The sequence below is a fragment of the Musca vetustissima genome, unplaced genomic scaffold (genome assembly GCF_032173495.1).
Source record: "Musca vetustissima isolate MV318-11 ecotype Yass unplaced genomic scaffold, APGP_CSIRO_Mvet_v1 utg6314, whole genome shotgun sequence".
NCBI classification, from domain to species: domain Eukaryota; kingdom Metazoa; phylum Arthropoda; class Insecta; order Diptera; family Muscidae; genus Musca; species Musca vetustissima.
Window position 1 is genome coordinate 50,770 of NW_026877741.1, and position 19,724 is coordinate 70,493.

The 19,724-nt window shown below is 32.3% G+C and overlaps 2 protein-coding genes across 2 annotated transcripts in view; one reads left to right on the plus strand and one right to left on the minus strand.

Annotated features, from left to right (window-relative positions):
• LOC133322429 (non-lysosomal glucosylceramidase) overlaps window positions 1-13,506 on the plus strand; it is a 29,380-nt gene extending 15,874 nt beyond the window's left edge. Inside the window, exons 2-10 of the mRNA XM_061531425.1 lie at window positions 8,047-8,313; window positions 10,741-11,303; window positions 11,375-11,630; window positions 11,699-11,821; window positions 11,891-12,005; window positions 12,068-12,437; window positions 12,496-12,703; window positions 12,768-13,014; window positions 13,084-13,506. Of these exons, the coding sequence (XP_061387409.1) occupies window positions 8,047-8,313; window positions 10,741-11,303; window positions 11,375-11,630; window positions 11,699-11,821; window positions 11,891-12,005; window positions 12,068-12,437; window positions 12,496-12,703; window positions 12,768-13,014; window positions 13,084-13,485 (2,551 nt within the window). The 3' untranslated portion in view covers window positions 13,486-13,506. The remainder of the gene's footprint in view (window positions 1-8,046; window positions 8,314-10,740; window positions 11,304-11,374; window positions 11,631-11,698; window positions 11,822-11,890; window positions 12,006-12,067; window positions 12,438-12,495; window positions 12,704-12,767; window positions 13,015-13,083) is intronic.
• Window positions 13,507-17,751: 4,245 nt separating this feature from the next.
• LOC133322423 (uncharacterized) lies at window positions 17,752-19,207 on the minus strand. Its single transcript, XM_061531420.1, has 2 exons — window positions 18,281-19,207; window positions 17,752-18,210 (listed from the first exon to the last, which is right to left on the minus strand). Exons 1-2 carry the CDS (start codon window positions 19,205-19,207, stop codon window positions 17,752-17,754), a joined length of 1,386 nt encoding a protein of 461 aa, XP_061387404.1.
• Window positions 19,208-19,724: the final 517 nt, after the last annotated feature.

Below are 19,724 nucleotides of genomic sequence, written 5' to 3' on the forward strand. Positions count from 1 at the left end.
GAAAATAATGAAACTAAGCCAAGACCAACAGAATCGTGATTTTCACTGAAAATGATAATCAAAAGCAGCAACAACAACAACAGCACATAATACAATAATTAAAAAGCAAAAAAAAAACAGCTATAAATTCTAATCGAAGAACATGACTTATTAATATTGAAAATGAATTGCTAAATTGCAAAGCAAAAAAAATGTTTAGATAAGAGAATTCTATTAATTATAAATTACTGGAAATTAAAGGGGTTGAAGTGCAATTCAAGAAAAAAACAGGTGAACCTAAGCTATACAAATGTGGTTTAAAATAATGACTAGTTTTTTATTATAATTTAAAAAAAAATTAAAATAATTTCTTCGAGGCGTGGATTTTTTAAAAATATTTTTTCAAGACGTGGATTTTTTTAAAATTTTTTTCAAGGTCCACATATAGGCGTGGATTTTTTTTAAATTTTTTTCAAGGTCCACATATAGGCGTGGATTTTTTTCAAAATGTTATTGCCAACATATAGGCGTGGATTTTTTTTTAAATTTTTTCAAGGGCTACAAAGATCCACATATAGTCGCGAATTAAAAAAAAATTCAAAAAATTCAAGGCGCTGATTTTTCAAATATATATGTTAAAAAATAATTTTTTGAGGGTGGATTTTTACAAATATTTTTTAAAAAATAATTTTTTTGAGGGTGGATTTTTTACAAATATTTTTTAAAAAATAATTTTTTGAGGGTGGATTTTTTTTTTAATATTTGTTGGGTTTTTTTTAAATATTTTTTCAAGGCATGGGACTTTTTTAAAAATATTTTTTTAATGCGTGGATTTTTAAAAATCAAGGAAAAATACAGGTGGCCCTAAGTTCGACAAATGTAATTTAAAATAATTACCAGTTTTTTTTATTATAATTAAAAAAAATAAAAATATTTCTTCGAGGCGCGGATTTTTCAAAACTATTTTTTCAAGGTCCACATATAGGCATGGATTTTTTTTTAATTTTTTCAAGGGCTACAAAGATCCACATATAGTCGTAAATTAAAAAAATAAATTCAAAAAAATTCAAGGCGCTGACTTTTCACAAATATTTTTTAAAAAATAATTTTTTGAGGATGGATTTTTTTAATTTTTTTTGAGGGTGGTTTTTTTTCAAATACTTTTTAAAAAATAATTTTTTTGAGGGTGGATTTTTTTTAAATATTTGTTGGGTTTTCTAAATATTTTTTCAATGCATAGGACGTTTTTAAAAATATTTTTTCAATGCGTCGATTTTTTAAAAATATTTTTTCAAGGCGTTGATTTTTTTAAAAATATTTTTTTAAGGCATCGGTTTTTTTTAAATATTTTTTTCAAGGCCTGGATTTTTTAAAAATCTGTTTTCAAGGCGTTGATGTTTTAAAAAATATTTTTTAAGGCGTGGATTATTTTAAAAAATATTTTTTCAAGGCGTGGATTTTTTAAAAAAATATATTTTTTCAAGGCGTGGATTTAAAGAAAAATATTTTTTCAAGGCGTGGATTTAAAGAAAAATATTTTTTCAAGGCGTGGATTTAAAGAAAAATATTTTTTCAAGGCGTGGATTTTTTATAAATATTTTTTTCAAGGCTTGGATTTTTTAAAAATATTTTTTAAGGCGTGGATTTTTTAAAAATATTTTTTTAAGGCGTGTATTTTTTAAAAATATTTTTTAAGGCGTGGATTTTTTAAGACGATTTTTTTAAAAAAAAACATTTGAAGGCGTGGATTTAAAAAAATTGAAGGCATGGATTTAAAAAAATTGAAGGCGTGGATTTAAAAAAATTGAAGGCATGGATTTAAAAAAAATTGAAGGCATGGATTTAAAGAAAAATATTTTTTCAAGGCGTGAATTTAAAGAAAATGTTTTTTCAAAGCGTGGATTTAAAGAAAAATATTTTTTCAAGGCGTGGATTTGAAGAAAAATATTTTTTCAAGGCGTGGATTTAAAGAAAAATATTTTTTCAAGGCGTGGATCTAAAGAAAAATATTTTTTCAAGGCGTGGATTTAAAGAAAAATATTTTTTCAAGGCGTGTATTTAAAAAAACTATTTTTTAAGGCGTGGATTTAAAGAAAAATATTTTTTCAAGGCGTGGATCTAAAGAAAAATATTTTTTCAAGGCGTGGATTTAAAGAAAAATATTTTTTCAAGGCGTGGATTTTTTAAAAATATTTTTTTAAGGCGTGGATTTTTTAAAAATATTTTTTTAAGGCGTGGATTTAAAGAAAAATATTTTTTAAGGCGTGGATTTAAAGAAAAATATTTTTTCAAGGTGTGGATTTTTTAAAAATATTTTTTTAAGGCGTGGATTTAAAGAAAAATATTTTTTCAAGGCGTGGATTTTTTAAAAATATTTTTTTAAGGCGTGGATTTAAAGAAAAATATTTTTTCAAGGCGTGGATTTTCTAAAAATATTTTTTTAAGGCGTGGATTTTTTAAAAATATTTTTTTAAGGCGTGGATTTTTTAAAAATATTTTTTTAAGGCGTGGATTTAAAGAAAAATATTTTTTCAAGGCGTGTATTTAAAAAAACTATTTTTTAAGGCGTGGATTTAAAGAAAAATATTTTTTCAAGGCGTGGATTTAAAGAAAAATATTTTTTCAAGGCGTGGATTTTTTAAAAATATTTTTTCAAGGCGTGGATTTTTTAAAAATATTTTTTTAAGGCGTGGATTTTTTAAAAAATATTTTTTTAAGGCGTGGATTTTTTAAAAAATATTTTTTTAAGGCGTGGATTTTTTAAAAAATATTTTTTTAAGGCGTGGATTTAAAGAAAAATATTTTTTTAAGGCGTGGATTTAAAGAAAAATATTTTTTCAAGGCGTGGATTTAAAGAAAAATATTTTTTCAAGGCGTGGATTTAAAGAAAAATATTTTTTCAAGACGTGGATTTAAAAATATATATATTTTTTCAAGGTGTGGAATTAAAGATTTTGATTTTTTTATTTAATTCGAACTACTCTAATTCAATAATGTCCCTAAAATTTTTCAAGTGAAAATCTCAAGAATTTGGAGGATATAGCCGATTTATTGCATCAGCATCAAATGACGGATGAAGGGCTTCTCAAACTTTAAACGCGTTTTTCTTCAAACATTGGTTTTGCACGGGCATGATAACTCATAAACTAATAACCCAATCGATTCCAAATTTTTACACGTTTCTCAGTGAGTGTATAGCTATCGTATGAACTAGGATAAAGCCAGTCGGTGAAGATCTTCCTTATTTATTAACTTGGTTTTTGTTCAAAAATCGGCTATTTTTTAAAAAAAAAATTTTCAAAGGTCCGCTATTTTGTTAATTTTAGAGCGAAGTCAATAATCCTAGTTCATACGAGAGCCAGACATGTACAAAGTTACAAACCTTAACAAGCATTGGTATTGGTATTGAAAATCTTGAAAAATTAAAATCGAGAATGAGTTCCCTTAAATCAATTGTTGGGGTTCTACGAAAAGGCGTGGATCTTTTCAAATCAATTTTTGGGGTACTACAAAGAGGCGTGGATTTCTTTAAACAATTTTTGAGGTACTACAAAGAGGCGTGGATTTCTTTAAACAATTTTTGGGGTACTACAAAGAGGCGTGGATTTCTTTAAATCGAAAAAAACATTTTTAAAAATACAGGCATCTAATTAATATTTTTCAAAAATAAAACTTTTATTAAATTATTTCAAACCTCTAAATAATATTTATAGGGTGATTCACTGCGATTCTCACCCCATCCCATGTTTAAAATATCTTTAGAATTGAATGCTAAGCTCCAAACGTATTACCTCATGCAATAGCGAGCAGGTCAGGCAAACGCCCATAGGACACACCTAAAACAAATAGATTTTCAAACGAACGAACACAAATGCCGTTTCTATTAAAAAAAACGCATGACATAAAAATACTGGGTTTTTTCTTATTTTTACGTGTATTCCACATACCTTCAGAGCCAACGCCTGTGAAACTAACACAAATTCCCCAAATGGGAAAGTCCTTCAGCAAGGATTTCATATAAACGACATATGTATGGGAGTGTGTGAAGGTATGTGTCGACAAACAAAAATCAAAGTCATAGCCATAGAAATAGAAATATAAATAAATAGCTGCTAATGGACTTTTCAAAAAAAAATATGACACGGCTTATTATGGGAGGGGAGAAGTGGTGGGAGACTGACAAGGAAGGAAGTATGGAAGGCAGGAATGTGAAACCAGGAAATGACCTCACACAACATGAGCAATGAATTTTTTGTATAAAGAATGTGAGTTGAATATTCTAGGTTTCATATTAAATTGATGAAAATAGGTACCTGGGTCCCAACATTCGGAACCAAAGTCCGATACCTCATTAGCACTTAATTTTTTATTAAGAAGTCCTTTAAAATTCCCACAATGCTTTGGAGTGGCTTCATGAATTTCCCCCAAAATACAACCTTAGCGAAACACACACATGAACCCTTATGCCGATAAGGACCCTAAGGATAACAACTAATTCGAAAAAAAAAATAAATGACGTAATTACCTACCTTCAATGTTGTTGTATCCTAAAGTCCACTCATATTATTATGGACATAATTTGCTATTCTTTTGTATCTTTCATTCCCATCATCATCATCATCATATTTGTCGTCTTCATCTGAACCATAAATGTCTATCGTCGTTGTCTATAATGATGATGAGGATGATTCTGATGCACCACCACCATCCATTATTGGTCTTGACTTTGTAGCATCATTGACCTTTGACGTTGAAGAGGAAAGTCATGATAAAGAGCCCACCACCATTCAGCCAACAGTCGTCCATTATCATGACCAACATCAATGCTGCCTACAAAGGAAGAAGAAAAAAGATAGTAACCAAGAGAAGGGTTAGAAAAAATATCGCAAAAAGAAAAATCATGGCTTATTTACGAATCAAATGTGGGAAGTAAGAAATAAACGGCTTTTAAACAATTTGTTTTCTATTTTATTTTCTTTTCCCCTTTTTTTGCTGGAAAATAAACAATTTTTGTAATGGTGACATCATCATCATTGCCATGCTGATGGCTGTCATTAAAATGAAAACTAAGGGCTATGGCGGCATGATTTGGAAGGAGGTATGGGGGATGTAGTAAAAATCCCCCCCAACATCACACCAAATCCACTATTAATAACAGAACATTTGTATATTTAGTGTGGTAATGAGGCATTCAGAGAATGACAATGAAATTTAATGACCGAAAATTAATCGATAATTCATTTTTCTTTTCGAATAGTTATCGATAATAACATTTATTCATTAATTGTCAATATTGCATTTTAACTGTGGAAAAGTATTCTATAAAGGAACATTTCTATAAATGTAATCGAAACCCATTTTACTCGATAACAAAGTTATCGATAACATATATAATTTATCAATAACACATTTTCCCTCTGGAAAATTTATTTAACATTTTGATAAAAAAATTTCTCTATGGAAAGTCTGACAATAACAACTTTTTCTTAATAAAAATAGGCGATGACAATTTTTTCTAAAGAACAATTTTCGATAAACATTTTTCACTTAAGAAAAATGATTAGTAATTATTTTTCTCTGGAGAAAACTTGCCAACAACAACGTCTATCTATAAGAAAATCAATCAATTCCAATTTGTCTATTAAAATCTTGTAGTTAACAGATATTTTTCTTTTGAAAAATTATCGATAACTACAGTTTTTTATTAAAACGTTTATTATCAATATCCTTTTTATTGAAACGTTTATTATCAATATATTTTCTATGAAAATATTTTTCGATAGTAAATGTAAATGTCGATAACGAGAAAAAGGGGTACCGATAACAATATAACGACTTTATATTATAGAAAAGTAATCGCTAACACCTTTTGTCTATAGGAGTGTTATCGATAATACATTTTTTTAAGAGTTGTCGATGAAGACTTTGTATTATAGAAAAGAAATCGAAAACAACTTTTGTCTATAGAAAAGTTATTGAAAAAAAATTTTCTCTTGAAAAAATATCAACAACTATATTTATCTACAGTTAATGTTATCGATAACTACAATTTCATGCAGAAAATTTATTCCACCCGCAAGATGTCAACAACATTAGAAATGGTAGGGTAAAAAATGTTTCCTTTGGAAAAGTTATCGATAACAACTATTTTCCATAGAAAGTGAATCGGTAACAACTTCTTACAATAGAAAATTATCTATAACGTTCCATATAGAAAAGTAGTCAATAACAACTTTTGTCTCTAGAAATGTTATCGATAACGACCTTTCTCTATAAAATAGTTATCGATAACAATTAGTTTCTACAGAAAATTTATCGACAATAAATGCCCCCAGCCACAAGAGTAACCGGTAAGAATTTTTTTCCTATAGAGAATTGTATCGATTGTTTTTATTTGCTTACTGATATCTTAATTTTCTTTTTTTCTGTACAATTTATCGATTATTTTTCGCAACAACAAGATGTCGGTATGAAATTTTTTCTATAGAATCATTAACGATTTTTCTAAATATAAAAATAGTCGATAACAACTGCTATATATAGACAATTTATCGATAAAATCGATAAGATTTTTTTATTTTCCTAAATACTAAATATCTTAATTTTATGAAAGAAAAGTTATCGATAACAACTTTTTTTCTATAGAATTTATCGATTATAATTTTTCACAACGACCAGATGCCGGTATTTACTTTTTCTATAAAATTGATAATCGATAACCACTTTTTTAAATATATATAGGCTAAATGTAGGCATATACAATTTATCGAATTTATCGATAACAATTTATTATATAGGAAAAGTATGGATAATATATTTTTGCTAAAATAAAGTTATTGACGACATTTTTCTTTTCCTAATTATTCGATATCTTAATTTTTTAAAAGAAATGTTATCGATAACAATTACTTTTTATTCCTTAATGTATAGACAATTTATCGATAAGAAGTTTTTAATTAGAAAACTTATCGATAATATATTTTCGCTATAGAAAAAGCATCGATAACATTTTAAAAAATGTTATCGATAATGAATTTTCCCTTCCGAAAAATTTTCAAATTTTAATTTTTTCACTAATCGATAGCTAGACCTATACAAAAAACAACATTTACTAAATATTGTTATCGATAAGAAAATTTATATCTGGAAAAGTTATCGATAATTTCTTTTTTGTCGATAATAAATTAATTTCATATACTATTTTAGATAACTTTTATTTTATAAAAATTACAGATAAAGAGTAATCGTTATAGAAAAGGTATTGATAGCTAGTAGTCTCTATATACAGACTATTTATCGATAAGTCCCTCAAAGCTTGAATATCTCTAATTTATTGTTAAGTTCTCTCTATATATAATTATTTAACATTTGTTTTTTGAAGAAATTTTATCGATAACTATTTTCTCGTTATAGAAAACATTCGGTTCAACATTTTTTCTCCATAGAAAAAGTAGTAACCTTTTTTTTCGGTAATAATTTCTCTACAGGAAAATAATTGTCAACTAATTTTTTTCTATAGAAAAAAATTTTTAATAATTTTTTAGAAATGAAATTGTCAACGAATTTTTAACTGTAGAGAAAAATGTTTCTATAGAAAAAAATTCGTTGACAGTCAATTCAATTCGTTTTCTATAGAAAAAATTTCGGTGACAATTTCTTTCTATTGAAAAAAAAAAATTGTTGACAATTTGTATCGCTATACAAAAATGTTCGTTGACATTTTTTTTGGCAATTTATTGATATTTTTTTTTGCTATAGAAAAAAATCGTTGACAATTTTTTCTCTACAGAAAAAGATTAGTAAACAATTTTTTCTCTATATATAAAAAAATAGGTAACAATTTTTCTCTCTATCGAAAAATCGGTGACTCCTTTTTCTATGAAAACAAAATTCGGTAACAATGTTTTCTATGGAAAAATTTTAATTTTGTTCCCAAAATGTCCCAATTCCTTTCACATATTTAATTGACGTTAATCACATTTCCCCTGACTTTTAATCTCCTTTGATTCAATCGTAACAACTACAACAAGCTTCATTTTAATACCACCCATCATCCTCTACTTTCAGATATGCCGCCTATTATTGGAAAGTGTCACGTGAGGGCCGGCGCTGCTACATGGACTACTACTACACGGAGCATAGCAAACAAATGTACGGCGTACCGTTGGGTGGTATTGGTGGCGGTACCATTGGTCGAGGTTATGCCGGAGAATTTTGTCGCTTTCAAATGCGTCCGGGCATGTATGAATACAATACCGTGCAGGCTAATCAATTTATTGTGACCATCAAGGATGTGAAGGGTGAAACGATTTATCAGAGTTTGCTGTCAAAGAGGTATGTTTTGAATATAAAAAATCCTTGTATGTCACAAAATTGTTGTTATGTTTGTTATGGCGTTTTGACACTTGTTGCTATGTGTGTGTATAATGTGTTTATATGTGTGCGTGCAATTGCATTTTGTAAACTAGAAATGCTGCTGTTGAGTGCTTTATTATGTCAAATGTCCTTTGTTGTGACCTCTCACCCCTAAACCACCTCGTTCCCCTCCTCCTCCTCATCCTGGTAAACTTCTCTACATTCTATGTCATTCATTTAGTCCTGTTTATGTTTTGTTTTTCGTTGCTAGCTATTCATAGTTTATTTATAGGTCATCATATCCTCTCAGACCACTACCTATTCCGCATGGCATTTATGCCATGCCGCGTTGCCTTTCATTCGATGTAATTTGATTTGAATGTAAATTTGTCCGTTGTTAGGAACAAGCCTTTCACATTCATATCCCCTCGAGGGAGTGAGGGAGATATGCATGTCGCTTGAAAATGGCTCGATTGTTTCCCAAAGCCCCGCCACCTCCATCCGCAAACATCTACATAGTTCTGTTGTGCTTTTTTCTTTTGTGAATTCCTTTTGTAATAATTTTTTGTTCCTCATTTTTTTTTTCGTTTCCTTTGAGTTCATAATTTTCTGATTTGTAAATGTTTTTGCGTACCGAAATGTAAGTCCCTCCCGAATAAAAAAAACTAACACAAAAAATATGATGTAATCTATTCAAATATAAAGTCGGTTTTTTGTACAAATTCTTCACATTTTTTACATATGTACATATATATGTATATAAATTATTATGTCAAAATATGTTCATGCTATTCTCGAATGTGATGACACAATACGCCAGTTTTGAAGGTAGGTCAGGAAACACTTTTTCTACATACCAAAAATTATCTCAGTAAAAAAACTCCATCAAACCCCTGAGGATTTTTTCCTCAGGTCCCCCGAGGAAGACATTTTACTATAGAAAATAATTCCTCAGGTCCCCTGAGGATGACTTTTTTCTATAGAAAAAAATCTTCAGGACTCCTGAGGATATTTTTTTTCTATAAAAAAATTCATCAGGTCCCCTGAGGATGACTTTTTTCTATGGAAAAAAATCCCTTGAGGATGACTTTTTTCTACAGAAAAAAATTCCTCAGGTACCCTGAGGATGCCTTTTTTCTATAGAAAAAAAATTCCTCAGGTCCCCTGAGGTTGACTTTTTTCTATAGAAAAAAATGCTCAGGTCCCCCGAGGATGACTTTTTTCTATAGAAAAAAATTCCTCAGGTCCCCTGAGGATGACTTTTTTCTATAGAAAAAATAATACCTCAGGTCACCTGAGGATGACTTTTTTCTATAGAAAAAATAATACCTCAGGTCACCTGAGGATGACTTTTTTCTATTAAAAAAAATAATACCTCAAGTCCCCTGAGGATGATTTTTTCTAAAGAAAAAATAATACCTCATCCTCAGGGGACCTGAGATTCCTCAGGATTATTTATCTATAGAAAAAATTCCTCAGGACCCCTGAGGATTATTTATCTATTAAAAAAAAATTCGTCAGGACTCCTGTGGATTATTATTCTATAGAAAAAATTCCTCAGGACGCCTGAGGATAATTTTTTTATAGACAAAAATTCCTCAGGACCACTGAGGATTATGTTTTCTATAAAAAAATGCCTCAGACTCCTGAGTTTTATTTTTTTTTTTTTTCTTAACAAAAAATATTTTTTTTCTGGTTGCCAAGGAAAAAATTAAAAATCTCAATTTCTAAATCTCCTAAAAAGTTATCCAAACTTTGCATGTCTAATGTAATAAATATATACGGAAATGTCAACATGAATGAATATATCAAAATACCCATCACGCTATCCACCCCTAACTCCTTAACAAAGTCATCATCAATCTAATAAAGTCGTGGAATTAACAAGCTAAGCTAACTAGGCCCTCTTGCCCTGCCGAAAAGCTGTTAATCGCAGAAACAAATAAAATATCCCCACCTCTCTCAGTTACTAATCTTCGAACTACAAAACACACATTTGATGGCTAAATGGTTGGTGTCTAGACTAAAAAAAAATAATAAACTAACAATTATGGTTGCAGGTCTAATGGAGGATCTCCTTCATTGTCTTGGCAACCTATGATTCGTTGAAGAGATTTTTTAATTAAAAATTTTATTTTTTCTTGAATTCTTTTTTCTTTCCCTTTTCTTTTAAATCATCACCAAACTACAACAACAATACACTTTTGATGCACTCGCACACATTTTGTTGTAATTTCATAAAATTGGTTTGAAAATTCTATGATTTTACAACAACAAATTCGGATACACTGTGGCTTCTTGAATTCACCTGATTTTTGGGTTTGTTTTTGGATCAACTCTTTGTTATTGCTTTTTCAATAAATTTTCAAAAAAAAAAAATAATCAAATTCCGAATTTTGATCGTAGTCGTAATAATCTCAAAAATCCCTGTAATTTCAAATATTGCAGTTCGAATCGTCCCAAACAGCCTCTAGGCAGCTGGCAATCAAATTTAGATGAATCCCAGTGCTACTACACAGGTTTGTATCCCCGCTCCTGGACCGAATATGATCTCTCGAAGTATGGCATACGTTTGGTATGTCGTCAAATATCTCCGGTTATACCACATGATTACAAAGAATCCAGTTTACCCTGTGCCGTGTTTATATGGTCCGTGGAGAATGTCGGGGAGGAGGAAAGGACCGTCTCCATTGCATTTACCTTTAAAAATGGCACGGGCAATAAGAAACAGGATGCTGAGGGTAATGCCACCTCCACGCTATTTTCGGAGGGTAATGCCAAGGGTGTTACCATTAATCAGGTTATAGCTGAAATGCCCTGCTCCTATAATTTGGCATGTCGTGTATTGCCCGAGATCAACATTACGCGTTGCACGAAATTTGATCCTTGCGGTAGTGGAGAACATTTGTGGCAGCAGTTAAAGGAGCAGGGGCAATTGAATGATGCGGCTGCGGATGAAACTTTGAAATGTAAGTCATAATTTTTCAATACCTCAATCCAATCCTTCTCATAAAAAAATGCTTTCCATTCCACCCCCTAGCCAACGATTTGGGTGTGGCCATATGTGCCCGAGTGGCCTTGAAACCCAAATCCAACCACGATTTAGAATTTTCATTGGCCTGGGATATGCCAACCATACACTTCCCCAAAAAGCTTAAGGCCCACACCCGTTACTATACGAAATATTTCAGTGCCAATGGGGAGAGTGGCCCGAAAATTTGTGAATATGCTTTGAAAAATTACGGCAATTGGGAAAAGCTTATCGATAATTGGCAAAGGCCCATCTTGAATGATGAGTAAGCTTGCGAAGTTATTTAAGGGAATGATTTTTGGAATTAATAAAAAAATCTATTTCATTTTGTAGAGGACTTCCAGATTGGTATAAGAGCGCCATATTTAATCAGCTTTATTATATATCGGATGGCGGTACCCTGTGGCTGCTGTGTGATTCCTCATTGGGTCAGGAATTGGAATATAATGATCCAAGGTAAGTTTTTTCATAATTTTTGATTAATATTGTTATCGATAATTTTGAATCGAATTTCATCCATTTCAGAATTGCCTATGGTCGCTTTGGCTATCTGGAAGGTCATGAATATCGCATGTATAACACCTATGATGTCCACTTTTATGCTTCTCCGGCCATTGCCCATCTATGGCCTAATCTACAGGTAAGCTATGAAAAAAATATTTCCCAAAAAATAAAACTAACCTCAAAATCTTTCCCTTTCAGGTGAGCCTCCAATATGATTTCAAGGATGCCATTGCGGCGAATCTTACAGATACCCGTAAAATGCTGTACGATGGCAAAATAATGCCACGTAAAGTGAAAAATTGTGTACCCCATGATTTGGGTGACCCGGATGAGGAACCATTTACCCTGATCAATTGTTATAATATACATGATGTTAATGATTGGAAAGATTTGAATACGAAATTCGTGTTACAAGTCTATCGAGATTATTATGTCTTGAATGAGTTGGCTCAGGCTCAGGCGGATAATGCAAGTAAATTTAGTTCGATTGAATTTATCGATAAGGATAGTTTGTATGAAATGTATACGCAGGATAATAAGAGGAAAAATTCCGTGGAGGAGAAGAAGGGTGAGGCAAAATCTACTACATAATTAGCAAATAAAAATGTATTTGTTTTTGATTTCAGAAAATCGCAAATCCGCTTCTATGTATATAAATGAAACCAATGGCAGGGTATATTTGATGGATGCCATGACCTATCTTAAGGCCATGTATCCCTCATGCAAGGCCATTATGGAAAGGACAATTGAATATGATAGGGATAATGATGGTCTAATTGAGAATACCAAAATGCCCGATCAAACCTATGATTCGTGGGTTATGGAGGGGCCAAGGTAAGAGATAAAAAACTTTCTATTTTCTGATTTATTTCTAAGTTGTGTTTTTTCTTCCTTGTAGTGCTTATTGTTCGGGTTTGTGGTTGGCTGCCCTGCAAAGCATGTCGGTAATGGCCACAATTTTGGATCAACCCAATGACTGTATACGTTATCAAGATATTTTGGAAAAGGGTAAAAAGTCCTTGGATGAGAAGTTATGGAATGGCAGCTATTATCGTTTTGATACCTGTGCAAGCCACAAGGATACCATTATGGCAGATCAGCTGTGTGGCCATTGGTATTTGAAGACATGTGGTTTTGATTATGAAGTAAGGTTTGAATTTAAAATATTCGAATTTCGAACTAATCGTGTGTTGATCGTTTGTGGATTTTTGCAGATCTATCCCAAAGAAAATGTCCGCTCCGCGTTGAAGGAAATCTACAAAAACAATGTCATGGGTTTCCATAATGGCAATATTGGTGCTGCTAATGGTTTCATTGCCAATCCGGACAGCGAAAAACCTGGCCATGTGGATACCAGCAGCATACAAGCAGAAGAGGTGTGGCCTGGGGTTACATTTGCCCTGGCTGCCACCATGATCCAGGAGGGTATGTTCGAGGAGGGTTTCAAAACTGCCGGAGGGCTTTATGAGACAATTTCCGAGAAGTGTGGCATGAATTTTGAAACTCCTGAGGCATTTTATGGTGAAAAACGTTATCGTTCGATTGGCTACATGCGGCCCTTGAGTATTTGGTCTATGCAGGTGGCCTGGGAAAGGCGTAAGGCCTTGAGGGATTAAGGGGCTTGAAAAAGAAAGGAAAATGGAAAAGCTTTTTTATTTATGGATAAAGGCAACTTTAAGGTGCATTCATACACACACACACACAAACAAAGTACAATTTTGTTTTAGGAATTATTTAACGGTTTTTTATTCTTCTCCTTTTTCTCCTATACCACGAAAATGAATGGAAAGAGAAAAGGGGCAAACCAAAGATGTAATGAAAAGAGCTTTGTAATAATGTATTTTGTAATTTGCATTAAAAAGACAGGGCACAAATCGAATAGAATTTAAGCGAAAATGTTGTTGATTTCTTTTTTCACCTACACACAAGAGTGCTTTACCATTTAGTCCTTAACATTGTATTCAGATTTTTTAGTTAATAAGTTAATTTATATAAAAAATGTATTAGAAATTTAATTATATTCCATAGGGCGCAACTTCACTGCCTTAAGACAAAACAGAAACCATGAAAATGCATGCCACAAATGCTATAAAACAAATTTACGAAAGGTTAAGAAAGGTGCCTGAAACTCAAGAGATCAATTACTCTATAGGCAAGCATGGTCCCCGATCAGGTCATGTGTTAGGAAAAATAAAAATAATTGTGAAAAAGGCCTCTTGAGGCTGAAGGAAATTTGGAGAGGAAAAAATTGGACACCTTGATGAAGAAAATTATTGGAGATGGAATAATAAAAAATATTCGGCCTCAAAGGAATTATGCAAGGAAGTGGTTCATGGGCATATTTCCATTAGATTTTGTTAAAGGAGTACTTCTTAACCTAACCTAAAAAAAACTGTCTCTTTCCTCTATAGACTGAATTCATTCATTATTTTCATGTTAATTCACAAATGTTTTAATTTATTATTATTAATAAAATTATTAAAAATTTTATTATTATTAAATTTATTTTTATTAAATTTATTATTATTAAAATTATTATTATTTTTTGTCGTTTTTTTAATTTTGTCCATTGTTTTAGTCATAATTTCTATAGCCTCCAAGGAGCTTCGAACAGAGAACAGATGCCTATATTTATATGTATGTGAATGTGTATATTGTTTTGAAATGTTATAGCGCGCAAATCCACATATATAATAAATGTTATTAATAATTGCGTACTTATTTTTAATTGATGTTAAAAATTTTCAGTCAATCAATCAAAACAGAAAAAAAATAAAATAAAATGGAGGCGATATATACACAAACTATATATTATTATTATAAAACTTATATTTATTATAAACAAAAACAAATTATATATATTTATGGAATAAAAAAAAAACTTTAATCGAAAAAAATAATTGGTTTAATTTTTATACCCTACACAACTATGTTGTCAGGGTATTATATCGTTGTGCAGACCCAAGAGTTTGTAACGCCGCGAAATATTGGTCTTAGACCCACCTTTAAGTATACCGATCATCATATCTCGACTAACTGAGTCGATCTCCGTTCGTCCGCCCGCCTGTCCATTATAATTTGTAAACACGATAGAGGCTACAGTTATGGACCAATCGTCACGAAATTTTGCATGTAGGATGGGTTCTGGCCAATGAAGACCCCTATTGTTTTTGGTAAAGATCGGTTAATATTTAGGGGATGAAATGGACCAAAAACTTTATTTTTGTCTAATCTTCTTGTCGCTCCAGATACCGCAATTATGGCCCAAACATCGCGATTTTTTACATGGAAAAGGGCATCGGGTCCCCCTAAAGGCATAGACCCAAGAAGTTGATAGTATGTCCAAAAGGAGTGGTTGACCTTTAAATTGATACCAATTATATTATTGTATTTACTCGGATGTGGGAGATACACTTAAATATTTACAGGTGCTTACGTATTCATATATTATTTAGTAACTCATTACCACACTAGAGGGCGGAAATATAGCACTGATCGCTTTGAAATTTTCTATGAGGATCCTGGTACGGCCAAGAAGAACGCCTATAATTATCGGTGATAATTATATTGGGATGAAGTGGACCGAAAACTACTTTTTTTCGAGTCGATCTATAGGCCACAGTTGAAAGCCGAACATAACGACACAACCCACGGATCTGAACATGTAATTAGAAGGGCTGTACTGAATTTTAGTAATATTTGTTGACCTCCAGTTGATCAAGAGTATGCGAATATCGCGAAATATTGCCAAAGTTCAGAATGTAGTACCGCAGAAAGTTAGATTTTCGTGGAGGTTGTGTAGGGTATCATATGGTCGGCCCCGTCCGACTATTCTGCTCCGCTCACTGGTTTAAAGAATATTTTTCAAGCATTCACACAAGGCGTGGATTTTTTAAAGAATGATCGGAACCCTTTATAGAGACTATGGCAAAAAAAATAGGTGAAAACGATACTATGTTCGTCCTACACACCAGTTCTGACCGCAAAAGAAATCGAGCTCTATACAAAATTTGGTGTAAATTTTTACTCTTTGTACACTTGTAAAATTTCCCAAATTTCAAATATTGGGGTTCACCCAAATCCAAACTAAGTACCACTTAGAAAACATTAATATAAATTGCCATTACTACCTACTTTAACAATCACACATACACATCTTAATTCCAAATTTCAGGATTCTATTGATTCACCTAAATCCAATTTGTTTCAAATTTAGTACCATTTATTACACATAAGTACAAATTTCCATTACTACCTACATCATACAATTCAATGGAAATCTCATTACTCAATTTCAGGATTCCAACTCTATCGGTTAGCTTTTAATCCAAATTTTACCAAATTTAGAACACATTAGTAGATATATAGTATTAGCCCAATACTACACCCCACAACAACAGTGACCCTAACTTCAAATTTCAAGCTTCTAGATATATCGGTTCACTCAAATCGTTATTTGGTACCATTTTGTACACATTAGTACAAATTTCCAAACCTTTCCACACATCCCAATCCAACACCCCAACTGTAACATTATCTCCAAATTTCAAGATTACAGCTGAATTGGTTCACTCAAAATTTAAATTGTACAAAATTTTGTACACATTAGTACGCATTTCCAGAACTATCAACAAAGCCCAATCCTACACTCCAACAGTGATCCTAATATTAAATTTCAAGATTCAAGCTCTATCGGTTCACCCGAATCCAAATTTGTTACCATTTAGTACACATTTGTACGAATTTACAAAGTTTTCACATAGCTCAATACTGCATCCAAACAAAGATCTTAACTCCAAATTTCAGGATCCCAGCTCATCAGTTCACCCCAAAATTCAAATTGTACCAAATTTAGTACAATTTAGTACCCATACATATATATTTGTAAAACTGCATCCATACTCTAATCTTACACTCCAACTGTAACCTTATTTCCAAATTTCATATTTTACATAGCCTAATCCTACATCCCAACAGTAACTTTAACTTCAAATTTCAGGATTCCAGCTGTATTGGTTCATCCAAAATTTAATTTATACCAAATTTAATACACATTAGTACGAATTTCCAAGACTTCCTGCAAAGCCCAATCCTATACGCCAACAGTGATCCTACTATCAAATTTCAAGATTTCAGCTCCATCGGTTCACCCAAATCCAAATTTGGTACAATTTAGTACACATTAGTACGAATTTCCAATACTTTCTCCATAGCCCAATCTTACACCCCAACAATGATCCTAACTCCAAATTTCAGGATCAGTGCTTTATCTAAATTTCTGCTTAATCGATTCACCCAAACCCGCATTTGGTACTATTTAATACAAATTTCCAAAAAAACGTTTCCAAAATCACCAATATACCGAATTTTGTGGGGTACCCTTATATGGGGGCTATCCTGAAACTGGGGTCAATATTAATAATTTTTGGTACGGAGATGTGTTACACATTGAGAACCCAAAATACCAAATTACAGCCAATTCGGTTGAAAAACGAGTCCAAAATCCTTACAAAACCAAATTTTGGGCGGACCGTTAAATGGGGGCTACCCTGAAACTTTGGTCAATTTTAGTACGGGTACGCACATTATACAATGAGAACCCATTATACCAAATTACAGCCTATTTGGGTGAAATACGTATCCAAAATACCGAACATTGGGGGTACTTTTATAAGGGGGCTACACCAAAACCTGGACCGATAGGTTATCTAGCACACGAAAATTATTGAGTGTACATATATTTGTTTCAGATTTTTTTTAACTTATTAATACAGGTACAAAAAGAAAACATAACAAAACTTCTTCAGCTGTTAAACAAAAAAACTAAAATAAAATTCATTTCCATATCAGCTAAGCCAGCCAGCTCCACCCTCCTTCCTCATTTATGAACCCTTATTCATCTTAACAACTTGTATATAACCATTACGATAATATATTGATTCCTCATCGCCAGTATACCATTGTCTCAGGGGACGTAAATCACGATAGGGATTTTTCGCCACCTTAAATACCCGTTCCAAATCAATTTTCATTTGTTGAATTTTCACAATGGAATCTAAGATGGCATAATCAAATTGTGATTCCTGTCGGGTGAATGAGGTAAACATTATAGGGCAATCATAGTGTAACATTTCTGCAATTGCATCTGACCAGGTATCCTTTTTATATTTGACAGATTCTGCCATGGGGGTTTCAAATTGTGGTAGATTATTATAACGTCTTGAGAATTCCGAGAAACCACAATTGAAGACAGCCAATATGATGGGTTGAACTTTGCACAGACGACAGTAATCCTGGAACAGACCCTTAAAGCAATGATATTTGGCATTTCTTTGTTTGCCCTTTAAATAATAAGAAGGAAGAGGGGGTTCTTAATTATCTCGTTCGTTTGTTGTTGTTCGGAATACCTACCAAATATTCAAATTGTAGAATATTATCCTGCACCTGCATCGTTTCCGGTCCTATGAAATGTAACTCCAAATTTGTAATTTCCTCAAATTGCCGGAAAAAGAATTTCAAATGGATTTCGCGAAACCATAGCACCGGCTCAAACGACGATCCAATAATAAATATATGTAGGCTCGTATCAGCATATGAGGACATATCCAAGTGAGACAAGGTATAACACAGTGAGGCTATGCAACTAAAATCTGCAGCATAGGAAAATAACTGATAGTCTTGTAGAGATTTTGTGGGATCCCGAGGCAATTTACATTGAAATGATTTTTCAAACACAGCAAAAAGATCTGATTTTTGAAAATTCTCCACTTTCTGTTTTATCTCCAATTGTAACTCCTTTCCGATAATTGTTTTATAGGGTGTATAGTATAGTTTTAGTGAACCACACACCTTGGAATGTTCCTCTTTATGCTGGTGCAAATGTCCCTCCGAACAATAGACTTGATTTTGACAAGATGGACATAAAATTTTCAGATTTTTGAAACTGAAACATATTGGACAATATATGGGAAATGAGGTTAATTCCTCCTCATGATATTGTAGAGGTCTCTCCAAAGCATTTCTTAGCAAATATTTTAATTGTATGATGGTTTTTTCCATATCATCTTTGGATTTGGGATTCGTTCCTGACACCCTTAAGGGGTGTGAAATATTCAGAGTTTTCTTTATCGCCTGTATGGCTTGACAAAATTCTCGATGTATGGCCCAATCTAAGGTTTGATGTTTTCGATTACAATAGCGAACCATTTGACAACCGGAACAGTTTAAAAGTTGTGTGTATTTTTGAGGATTCGCGTCATTGTGTGTCTCGACTTCTTCGTGGGCTTGTAACATCAGGCAGACATTACAGTGTAGAGAGGAACATAATTCTTGGGCCATTTTTGGGCGGAGGAATGGGTTTGTGACACTTTTTTTGGTTCTCCTCCGTCAACTAGTGTCTTACTACTCCTTCGGTCAATTTTCCACACAATCTTCCTTGGTAGTAATGGGTTGTCTCCTGTCAATTGGTTGTTGGGTCTTCTACCGATAATTGGTGTCTCAGTTTTACTTGAAGTGCTCCTCGTGTTGGCGTCTTGTTTACTGAGGTTAAAGGGTTCCCATCTATGTTTTTGAAAATTCTCCCAAATATTGATATCGAAATTTGTTCTTTGGGGTACTGGTTACAGTTTTCCTTGAAATTAATGGATTGCCTCCGTAAAATACTGGTCCATTTTTCGATTAATTTTTCAGATTTTAGTTTTCAACCGATAATTGGGGTCTCAGTTTTACTTGAAGTGCTCCCAAAACTGAGGTTATAGGGTTCTGCTTCTGGCAAGTGTTTCTCTTCAGCTATGTTCTTGATAATTCTCCCAAGTACTGATATCACAATTTTCCTTAAGGATACTGGAATCAGTTT

Coding starts and splice junctions, on each gene's coding strand:
- LOC133322423 (XM_061531420.1), bottom strand. CDS start 19,207: ATGGCCCAAGAATTATGTTCCTCTCTACACTGTAATGTCTGCCTGATG. Junction 18,211..18,280: donor TTCTACAATTTGAATATTTG/GTAGGTATTCCG, acceptor TATTATTTAAAG/GGCAAACAAAGAAATGCCAA.